The sequence below is a fragment of the Gallus gallus genome, chromosome 3 (assembly GCF_016699485.2).
Source record: "Gallus gallus isolate bGalGal1 chromosome 3, bGalGal1.mat.broiler.GRCg7b, whole genome shotgun sequence".
NCBI classification, from domain to species: Eukaryota; Metazoa; Chordata; class Aves; order Galliformes; family Phasianidae; genus Gallus; species Gallus gallus.
The window spans coordinates 51,062,633-51,074,765 of record NC_052534.1 but is presented as its reverse complement, the minus strand read 5'-3'; the positions used below and the strand labels follow the sequence as shown (position 1 = coordinate 51,074,765).

Here is a 12,133-nt window from a genome sequence, read left to right as displayed (position 1 = left end):
TAGGAGAAAACACTCAAGACAATAAGGATTGCCATTATTTTCTCTGGGAAAAGGAACATAAATACCAGCAAATCTCACATTGTTAACGCGCAACTGGAAATGAAGGCTACATTTGGCACCGACTATAAAAAAGACCCAAACACCTAACAAACCTCGGTCCTGTGGCATTGGTGACTGGCTCAAAGCAGGGTGGGAGCTGGATTCTGACTGGCTGCCAGGAGGCTGCGGTGGCATCTGACTGCCTGTAACACACAGAGAAAAAAAGGGAAAACAGACTTGCTTTTAACATTACAGTGCACAAAACGAAGCCTAGCCGCATTTTGAACCACTCAACAACAAAGATAAGTTGAAGACAGAGGCCGTATAAGTTGAAGTCCTACAGGTCTAGCTTTTTCAGGATACTTTACTCTTTCTTTCTTCTAGAAACCCAAGGAGGAAACACGCATAAACATATTTAGCAACAGGCATGGTGAAATGTACAATTTTGTATTGAGCAGGTTCCCAACCTCACCGACATGATCCAATTTATAGCTGCAAATCTCCTGACACATATTTCTGCTAGAGAGTTTAACAAAATTCAAGTCTGCTGAACAATAGGGCTCATCCTGCCGAGCTTAAACTGGCCTCCTGCCAGGCAGACGTGGCCTGCCGCCAACAATATTACCAACCAAAAATTCAGTCAATACAAAAATGACTAACAACAGTTTAAAAAAAATATTTCAATGAATCAGTGGTTTTAATATTATTTGAATGTCCATGTACAACTTGGGAATAAAGAGTAATACACAGGTGTGTGTGGTAAACATGAAGCATATTTGAAAGGGATCAGACAGATAAGGGGCGTCTTATAATTCAAGCAAAGGCAAAGGAAAGATATTTGCTCGCTGGAATATCCACCCAGAACAGACAGAATCATTTCTACAGCCTCATTCAGAAGACACTCACAGTTTATCCATGGACGTCCATCCACACACAGACGAAGAATGGCACCCACAGTGCTGTCTATGAGGCGTAGGACAGCAAATCTCCCCTTTCAATATGGCTACGTGGTGCTTAATGCTGGTGCTCATTGCACTGGTGAAGGAGACCAGAGTCATCTCTCTGGGTCTCCATCCAACCCTGCACCCATGCTGCCACCCTAACAGTGCTACCGTGCCCAGCATCCAGCCTGCTGCAGCCTGGACAGGGGGAGGACTGGGAGGATGGCTCCTGCTTTGAGATGTGGCTGCTTTCAATAGCCAAAGCCACTTGAAGACCACCTCAGGTTAGGCAACAAATATATATTTTAAGCACTTAGCCACTGCGGTGACGAGCATGTTATAAATAGCAGCGGACAGATTTATATCCCTCATCCTCAGAAACTGCTCAGATTGTTTTCCATTTAAAAGAAATGGAAAGAATAAAAACACATGAAATAGATTTGTGCCTGCTGAGAATCATTTCCTCGTGCTTAGCAGCCACCCTTTTTTTAATGGCTGAGTCGAGGTTCCTGTGGTTATTTCTGGAGCTGGGAGCCCAGCTGAAGAAGAGCCAGCAGGGGTTGCTCTTTCTTTAGAGCTATGAATGCCCGAAGCTGGAAGTGAACTGAGGAAAGGGGCCGTTCCTGCGCTCCCGGACTTGCTTCCCAGAATCCTGGCCACCACCTATGGCCAACCTGCACACTGACACCAAAGAAAAGAGAGAAGTGTAGTGAACAAAAGGTAAACCCAAGAAATGCAGTTGTGTAACCAATGCCCACCTGACGTGTCTGTGCACCAAGAAACGCACTACTGTGGCCATGCCTGCGGCACTACTACCAGGCAGAATGCTTCGAGAAAATCTCAACTGTGGTTTTTTCATCTTTTTTTCCTGAGAACCATTGAAGATTTTTAAAATACTTAATATTACTGGTAGAGACAGAGGTACTCCTGACTGCATCCCACAGCTCCCAGTGGGATCCTGTGTCTGGTGGTGGCTTGGTCAACCTTAGGAGGCGCTAATACAATGCAGAGGATCCATACTAGGCAACATGCTCCAAATACAATTATAGTATGTCTTTAATTTTTCACATTGGTAATAAGTTCAATTACCTGGCAGGAGCCCTATCCTACACATGCAGATGTGCAAGCACAGACAGTGAAAGTCAAGCCCTAGAGCTGAGCATATATGACACGTTACAGAGAAATCATTTCCATCTGCAACCTTTGGAATACACACTCAGTTGTTCTACAGATTCACTGAAATTGCCTACAGCCTCTGTAAATATTCGTGTTCTTTTTCAGATCGCTTTTTAAAGTCTGCATTCTGATCTTGTTCTTTTTAATTGAAAGAAACCAGAGGCCAAAGTTTTTATTTCACAAAAGAAAACGATTTCATAAACAAGACAATCACCTCCGTGTCTACTCTAACAAGGAATTGCAACAGAAGTGGCCATTACGCTAACAATCAGGGGGTGCCACAAATTATCCAGATGCTGGACATGCCAAGTACTGCACAAAAATACTTTCAGAGGACCTGCTGTTTTATCCTTAGAAGTGATGTGAAAGGTAAAAGGATGTTAAGCACCTAAATACCTTTGAAGGCTTGAACTGAACTCTTAATTTGGGTATCTAACTCCTATTGATTGGAAGAGGATGACAGGACTTTAAAAACCTTTGAAGATCCTGTCTGCCACGCTTTTTAAGTTCCTTTGTCAAGAAAAGAAATGACCTTAAAGATTTTTCATTTCTTTCCTTTAAATGATATTAATCCTCCTCCCTTTCAACCAGTATTGTAGTTGGTATCCTTGGAAGTCGCTTTAAATAATACATGAACAGACCTTTGTATTTTATTAGGGAAGGAAAACTTCTACAAAAGAAAACAACCCCTTTTCTTTTGAAACATGAATTCTATGGCTCTTTAAGAGAATTAAAAAACAATACTTTTTTTTTTTTTCACTGACAGACTACTGCCTCCTTTGACCCCATAACACAGAGATGGAAGTTTAAACAGGAACGACCTTTTCCCATTTTTTTGTATAGTATTGTTGCCAAACTGGTGAGATAATCTACCTGCTAAAACTTACACAAAGCGAACACTACTGATATTTCACAGTATCTTCATTATACAAAATCACAGCAAATGTATGTTAAAAGGATATGTAATGCCACACTTGTTCATTTACCTAGATTTAACACACCAGCGGTGACAAATGATTTCAGAATGTATACAGCTATTTTAAAATTAGTTGTTAAAACCAGGAGCTTATTTCATATCATATATCTAATTTTTTTTTAAACTAAGTCAGTTAAGGAGGTGACAGACTCTAAACTACTTAATAACGTAATTATACGCTGTTTTTCTATTTTTGAATTTACATTAGAAATGCTTTTAAACGTTCTGTATGAGACTTTTAAAATCTACGCTTGAAATAGAAGAGACTGCATTGTACTTCTGGAAAAAGGTGGTCTGTGAAAAGTACTAAATGGTGATTGCATTATGACTATAGCCATGAAATCTGCAGTTAAAGTGTAAAAAGTAAATTCCTTAGAGCCAACATAGCAAGAAAGAGCAGACCTTTGATATCCTGCTGAGGAGGGGTCCTTGTGATGAATTACTGCCCCAATCAGTAACGTTTTGAAACATGCTGAGGGCTCTCTGCTTCCATCAATGTAATGACACTGGAGGATGCTCAGCAGCGGTACTCTGTACTGCTCTGGACAATACCTCACGGAATTGTGCCTGAACAATTGAATCAAGAAAGCACTTCAGTGATAACAGGTTCCCCCTGGGAAATTACTGGTTAAGGAGGAAAGGATGGATATCAGTACAGGAATTTCAAGATGCATGAGGAACTGGGAAATGGGGATCAGGGGGACTGATCACAGAAACAGACTGTGCCGAAAGGGGAACAACAGGCTCAGGCTGCAGGAAAGTCAGTAGTTAGAGGTCTTGTGGGCTGTCTTTGGGGCAATTCTCAATCTAATTTAGGAATTAAGCCCTAGAACTGTATTAATGACGTTGGCTAACTACAAAATAGGCAAGTATAGTCAATACAATAGGTGGTCAAAATACTACCTAGGAAACTGGAACAAGTTTGATGTTGGAGTAACAACAATGCAAAAATCTGTACTTACAAATCAGAAAGAGGCACTTTCTAGCTGAAAAGCTATAGGATTATCAATTAGAAATGGGAAAAGGCAAACAGAAAAAACCTGAACATATTTGTTGATGATTACAACTAAACATTTGCTGTGACCCTGAATCAAACAACTATATTATTAGGATGAATTAGGAGAATTATTTCCAGTAGAGGTAAGGAAACTGATGTGCTGCTAATGAGCCTCCAAGCACACAAAACTTGAACTAGATGATCTTGGAGGTCTTTTCCAACTCTGGTGATTCTTTGAAAACCAAAAAGGCCTAATGCTAACGGGAATGGGAACTGAGAATGTCTACGTGCATGACAGGAGACCAAAGCAATGCATATTATTTAGCACGGCAAAAAGTAAAGCTGTGACTTTGTCACTTTGTTTTAAAAATATATCTGTAGCTAAATATCAGGGAGGAAAAAGCACAGTGTTTAGGATGATAATCAGACCATTATTGGAATTTGAAACAACTTCCTCTTAGGAATAATGAGGTCCAGGAAACCTAGCAAGTACCGAGATGAAATCTGATAAAATAATGGGATTATATCACAGTTAATGTGACAGTAGAGGCTCACAGGCCGGAAGGGACACTCGGTTTCAGATCCCTACATCAGAATTGAAAGATCATAAATAGGCTTCTGTATGGGATTGTTTTAAATGGGCTTTTCAGGAAATTGGAAGTGAGGTGCAAATGACCCCAAAGGAAAGAAGTTCTTCTATGGGCAGCATAAAGGCAGGCTGGTCATGTGGTTGGTGTTCTCTCTTTCATCTTACAAAGTCTATGACCCCTAAAGAAGAAAGATTATTTTCTTCCTTAATTTATGCATTGTAACCAAGCTTCCTGTTGTACCAGCAGTATTTTTAAAGCAACTTACTCATCTGAATAATAAACAACGGTTGTCTGATTATTCCTCAAATTAAGATGCACAAAACATTAATACTCTCCTCATTTCCTCACACTAAGAGATACTTCAGAAAGCCAGCAGCACAGGGACCCATTCCGATTTCCAGGCCCATACTCTGGCTACCCAAACAGCTGGGGCATTGCTGACCACCTCAGTGGGCAACGCAGGCACCTGTGCCCGAACCAGGCCTCCTGGCCCTGCTCAGTACTGCCCTGTAGCTAACAGCCCTTGCAAGCAATAGGAGCTCTGTCAATTCTCTGCTGCCTTCTCACTCAGGCCTTTTCCGAGACCTGGGAGTTCAGACAAGTCCAGGGCCCTCCAGCCTTGGGATGGTTTTGGCCACAGGATGCATTGCTTTCTAAAAGTGAGACCACAAGCAGTTGCTTTGTTCTCCTGCAGCGATGCAAAGATGCTTTCAGTGTGAGGACTGTCAAGACAAATCTATGGATGCTCTGCACTGCAAAGTTATTGAAGATATTGTTAGGCCAGGTCCTGATTTGCCATAGTGACTCCAAACAAATCCATCGTTCTCCAAAGACACAGGATTGGCTAACACACACCAGTATCATGAACAAGGCATGCAAAATAAAATCACCAAAAAGTCCTGTTCTCTAAATGCACAATTTTCTGACTGCTATCCTTAGAATTTACACTCCACATTATTTTGCTTATTTGTATTATATTCAACATATCAAGAACTGGGTTCTGAGCAAGTTCCACGCTGTCACCGTAACCAAAGTGCTGAATTCTTCTAAAATCTGCATTAAAAAATGTGCAACACTGAGTTCAGGTGGCCTGCAGAACCTCAGATCCAATTCCTCTTTGCATACATGCAACAGCGTAAACATCTTTATTTCAATATCAGAAGCTACTTGTTGGCATGACATAACATTCAATTCTAAAACGAAGATGACACTTTGAGGTTGAGGTAGCTATCTGATATCTTGTTTCATCCTCATTATTCAGTGTGTGGTCCCAAGGTATTACTTACGGAACACCATCCAAATGTCACCCTTGCTACAGAATAATTCATTGTATTATGGACCTCTGTGCTTTTGTGTTTTATTAAAGAAAAAGGGAAAAAAAAGAAAAAAAAAAGGAGAAGTAAATGGCTGAAAATGGAGTCTGGCAACTTGGCCATCCAAATTCTATTCCAAGGCTGTGTAACCCCTGAGTAAGAGATGAAGACTTGTACGAAACACCCCAGTGTGAAGTGAAATAATTGTTAGCACTACCTGAGCTGACAACGGGCTGAGCGTCAAGTTGCAGGAAAGCAAGTACTGCCCTGCAAGCAAAGCCATCTTTTGCTTGGGAGGGAAGGGAGCAGCAGCGGCGGTGGCAGGAGGCCCCGTTTCATCTGTGTCCTGTCCAGGAGCCACCTCGGCGTTTGGACCGGAGCACCGCGCTGCCGCATCACAGATTCTTTTTCCCTGAGATTTTGGCAAGCAGCCCAAAGCTGGCTGTCAATGGAAATTTTCAAAAGAGCGCGATTCATCCAAATACAAATGGATTTTCAGCAGGCCGCAGAGAGCACCTGTCTGCCCAACAACAAGGGTTCCTTTCCTCTCCAACAAATTTCAAAATCCTGCTGCAAAGCAGGAAGGCACCAGAGCCCCGCAAAATTAAGGACGCCGCATTTATTTATTTATATAAGCGAAGGCGTAAGTCAGCCTAAACCCGGGGATCACGGCTTCCCTATCCTCAATAACACCCACCCTCGCCCTTTAATTTCACTTTACAGTTATGAGAAGTTTCATTTCAGGGGATCAAATTCTTTCGGCTCTCACCTTTCTGCCTAACTCCACACTCATTTGATGCATTATTTCCATTAAGCTCAGGAGAGCTCGCAGCACACGATGTTGCTGCTGGAGGCCAATCCAGAACCGCAGAGCCCAGGATAGCAACCAGTTAAGTCTTCCCTAATCCCTGCATTCAGAAATGGTGGCTGATGGAGGCTGGGGCGCGGGAGCTGAATAGAAGCGGCAAACTCCTATTTCTCTCACTAGGCCAAATTAATAAAAACAAAACCTGATTTCTCCTCCTCGTTTCCCTATTCTTCCACCTCCCCAATATTTTTCCTCTTTCAAACACTTTTTTTGTTTGAGAAGCTTAATGTTTGGCTGCCTTCTGAAGAAACGGGCACAGTGACAGATGAAAGACTGTATTCATCGTATAATTCAGAATAGGAAAAAATCGACCGCTGTGCATTTAAGATTCTAACAACCTTGCAATTTTGTATAGCCGTTTTCCCCAACCCGTTCTTTTGAAGAAATCTGCTTTTATTCTGTTAATAACTAACCACAGTTGCAGCAGCATGGATCCGATTAGCAGTTCTTACGGTACAAAGGAGAGAGGGGGAGGGTTGCGAACAGGGTTGCCAATTTGTCCACCTGGGTCCCCATGAGAAAGATTAGATGAGGCGCTCGCTCCTTTTTTCCCCACTCACTCACTGCTCCTCACGAGAGAAACCTCTTCAAAGCTCAGCCACCGACTTCATTTTTTTCCCCAAGTCTCATTCAACCGCCCCGCCACATGTTTTGCACTCTGTGCCACCACCTCCCTCCAGAGCACGGAGCAAACTGGGGCAGGAGGGGCTGCAGGGGCCAAGGCAGCAGCTCGCCCAGTGCATTCTCTCCCATCTCTGTAGACCCCAGGCTTTTCTGGGGGTCCCGTTCTCTGAAATCTGTGTAAAACATCAAGAAAAAGTGCTCGTGTTCTTCAGCGAATGATCCGAATCCTGTAAACATACTCTTATTTTTTACGCTGTCCCTTTAAGCCTTTCACAAAAATGATAGCTCAGCCTGCATTTAGACTGAACGACTGCTTGGATTTAGTCATTCGTAATTACTCGGGACGTGACATTACATGTTTGTTAATGCAAAAAGCATATGCCTCAGCTAGAGAAAAAACACTCTCCATTTCTTTATAAAATGTCAATTAACCAGAATATTAAATTGTTATTGATACAAGTGCTAAATAACCAAAAGCTCTCAACAAAGGACAGAGTACATTTCCTCGCTATTTTTTGCTCATTCCTTCCAGAAATGAAACCTATCTTGTCACGCACCTGAAACTTAAAAACATAATAATTCAACTTAGGAAATAAATCCAAGCTCCCAAAGAAATGATTTTCCATTATCAGTGTCCATTCTCTGCACTGCAGTCATAACTACAAAGAGAATTTTTCTCCAAACCATTCCTCGCGGTGTCTGCTTCCTGTAGAGCCTGAGAAGCATGAGAAATGTAGAAGACATACATACACTTCCAGTATCTGCCATCTGATACAAACTTTCAGTCCTAATTTTAATATTGGCAAATTTTAACAGAACTCTTTCTCAACTTTCATTTATAGTATTTCCAGTGTAAAATCATGCAAGATACCAAAGAAAAGGTAAATAGGAAATGAAAGTGCTGTTTCTTATCTGTATTTCTTTTTCCTTGACCCAGCTCCGTGTAAGAATTGTTCAAGATCAATATTAATCATCTGGTGGCGTTGGCTCTGGTGCGTTTCACTCCTCCCTGCTCCCAGGCCTCTCAAGTTCAGGCAGGTAGGTGGAAAGTGGAGCAGAGCTGGTATGTGGCAATGAGCTATTTTGCTAGGCCTGCCTGCTAACTCTTGTACTACTCCATCACCTGTGATTAATAGGCATTTTAGAAGTAAAATGCATGTGCTCTCATTAATGCTATCCTCAAAAGGAAAAAACCCTCTTCACTGATCTGCACTTCTTCCTTCTGCATTAAAATGCACACGGCACAGCCAGCGCTGCTCTTGGGGAAGAAAATGGCGACGTGCATGCACAAAGGCTGAAGGCACCTGGAGGCAACCTGCTTCCACCAATGCTGGGGCTGCTCTCCCCACAGACAAGATCCATCCTGCCATACTTTGGCCTGCCCAGCAGCAAGGAGCTCCGCACACCGGTGTGGAAGCGGCTCCTCACGCATTTCAACAGCTCACGACTTCCCTGTGGTTCTGCAAGGTCAGGCGGGCAGCTGGCAGCCGAGCACCCAGCCCGCAGCCACCGCTGCTGTGTCACTTTCTGTTTGGAAGGAGGACGATCAGCATTAGCAACCCCTGGTTCTATCATTTATAAACATGCAGATGTGGATTATTAAAGATTAATGCATTTTGGGATTGGTGTCGGCATTCCGTTTGTCTCATGCCGAAACCAATTCTGTTCTTCATTAGTCAACGACAACCCACATCACCCTGTTGTGGAAGAGAAATCAAAGGTGCAAGTGTGAATTGAGAACAAGTGATGAAACTGATTACTAAGAAACTTAACTGCTGTAATCAATCAACACATCACAATAATTTGAGTCCACTGCTATCTGGAGACGGGGAGCAAACAGGAACGTTTGCAGTCACAGACCGCTGATGTTCTCTGTTTACTTTCTGAAGGCCCACTTGGCATCTCGAGCTCAGTATCTACCGGCAGGGTGGAGCTGTTACAGCGCTGTCTGAAGCTCCCCACAGCTCAATCTGCACAAACTCTGTCCCTAGAGGGAGAATGCCTTGCTTTTCATTAAACTTTTTAAAATATTACCTAGAAGTATTGGAAATGTTTTCTTTTTGAAGCTAAATGTCTCTTTTGTAGCTGGGCGTAACTCAAGCTGCCATTGCAGTTGCTGAGGTTCCTTCTCTAAGGAGGGCTGTGCCACGTACTTGTCCAGGCAGTTCTGACCCTGACTCTGAGGTACAAAGGTTGCTGTACATACATCTGAGGGCAGTGATACACAGTCCCCACCAACACCAAAAGCTCTAAAAACCCACCTCACCACAGGGCAGACTGTATTTATGCCACATTTTGCCTGGGCATAACAACTATCTGTGAACATGAGCAAAATGTGAGAGGTTTTTCCCATTCATCCATCAGTCACTGCTTAATATTGCAATGGGTGAGGGAGTGAAAGACAACTTGTTCGCTTATGATAGTATTCAATGCATTATTTGCAACACGGGAAAAGAGGTAAAGAGGATCTATGTATAGTCAAATAACAACCATGGGAAAAGAAGAAAAATCAAACTGTAAGAAACCAATATACATTATCTTAAATTTCTTGACAAAAATCTAAGTGGGTCTCACAAAAAAAGAAATGAATGTACATGAAATGTAAACAACCATAAACCAATGATGGCCTTTAAGTACACATCTAAAACTAAAACCAAATATACGTGTCAAGTCCTGTCACCTCTGCTAAGTATGGTTTATTTTATTTTGTGAACCAGAGCATGCGCATAGTCATGCAAAGGTTTTAATTGGATTTCAACAGCCACCTTGCTCCAGGTGGATGTGCGCAAGCGCAGGGCGAGTGGGGCTGCAGGAGGTGGCCCGCCCTGTGCGTGCTGCCAGGGCACGTGGCCATGGTGGTGCACAGAGCCCCACTAGGGGCAAAGGAGACAAACAGTGCAAGGGACAAAGCATGGCCATGGGATGCGCGTCCCCCCGTGACACATTCACATGAAGGGTTTGTAGGGTGCTGGATGCTGTGCTCCATAGGCCTGCAGGATGATCCATCGACGGGGCATTGCTTCATCACCACTCCCTTGCAAGGCAATTACAACCCAACACTGAAACGTCTGACTATGAAATACAAACGCTGACAGATCAGGTATTAAGCAAATAAAAACATCACGAACTAAAAAATAAAAACTAACCCTAAAATCCCACCACCCAGGGCACGCTGGCTTGGTGATCGTTTCGTTTGTTGCTTTTCTATTTGAAGCTTAACTCCAAGATGATGAAAAACAGCAGGTTGGTGGTTCGGGAATACGAAACCCTCTGTCGTAAAGAAAATACAACAGGAGGAACTTGAACAGCATGTCTGTGTCTCGTTTCATTTCCTGCACCTGTTCTGGGAAGAACACCTCTGCAGAGAGGCCCCCCTCCCTCCCTGATCTCTCTGGCCAGGCTGTGGCAAGAGAGCAGCTCTCACAGCGCCTTCTGGAACATGGGCTCTCCTCAGGAAACTCGACTGAGACTATTTGCTTATTTCACAATGGCTTGGGACAACAGATTGTTAATCAGTGGTGACCCATGCTGAATTCTAATAGACAACATAAGTCAGCCGCTTCATATCCCAGAATCAAAATTTCCTCCAGCAAGAGGGCCTACAATTTACCTATTTTACTTCCTCTTAAAAAAAAAAAAAAGAAAAATTAGAAAACTCTTCAATTGAATTGAAATGAAAAATTTCAAACTCTTCAAAGAAAGAGGTTTAAGTGACTGTTATGTGAAACATTCGTGTATTTCGTTCGTAAGCATTTTAGATTTGCAAAACTGCTGAATAGATATTTTGTGCAGTAGCAGTGATTAAGAACACAGCTACGTCAATGGCATTTTGTGTTTTGTATTTTTTCTGGCGTGGATGCCAATGAACAGCATGCATCTTCCTTGCAACAGCTTGTTGCAAGGTTTTTGCCTCCGGAGAAGCCGAGGGGGAAAATATTGACGTATGTGTTAAAATAATCTTTCTAGACAGGGGGACCACGTCCATTTCAAAAGGATATAATCCTCTTTCTTGTTTTGCAATTATGTGGGGGCATCTGTAAAACTTCACCAAAGAACAAAGCATTACAAATTCACTTTGGTATGGCACTCTTCTCTCCCTCAATGTTTGAAAAGGGTCCGTGCTCTATAATATACCAGTAGTGGCGGTCAATGGAGCAGCATGTGGAATAGCTCCATGCCAAGAAAAAAAATTCCAAATTCTTGTTTAAAGCACAACCAGCGTCATCAGCTTGTCTTGTTGCAGCCACTTCTGCAAGCAGTACAAATCTATGATTTCTCCTTTTATGTAGCATGAAATAAACCACTGCCCCACTCCAATTTTAGCACTGACTTTAAGACTATGATAGATTAGCCATTACTCTTTTTTGTTCTTCTGTCACTGTTTACACCATTAGTCTGCCCACACTCTGACTTACACGCTCACTGAAGGAAGAATTCTTGTTACAGCACTTTCTGGGCACCCCCATTTCCCTTTTCCTCCATTTTTTCCTTTAGTGCTATTGTAATTCTGACCACTTTATGAAGGAAAGACCACTGGTTTGAAGAGAGCAGAGCTGATCACAGAATGGAACACACCCACTCCCTCATATAATTACCAGAATTAAGGATC

General features: G+C 42.6%; 1 protein-coding gene across 9 annotated transcripts in view; it reads right to left on the bottom strand.

Moving 5' to 3' along the window:
- The window catches only part of ARID1B (AT-rich interaction domain 1B), a 320,001-nt gene that overhangs the window by 83,802 nt on the left and 224,066 nt on the right, over positions 1-12,133 (bottom strand). For 8 of the 9 annotated variants that reach the window (XM_015284230.4, XM_015284234.4, XM_015284235.4 and 5 more), the window contains one exon: positions 153-242. The exons of the other annotated variant lie outside the window; for it this stretch is intronic. In XM_015284230.4, coding sequence (XP_015139716.1) covers positions 153-242 — 90 coding nt within the window. The remainder of the gene's footprint in view (positions 1-152; positions 243-12,133) is intronic. 9 annotated transcript variants of the gene reach the window in all.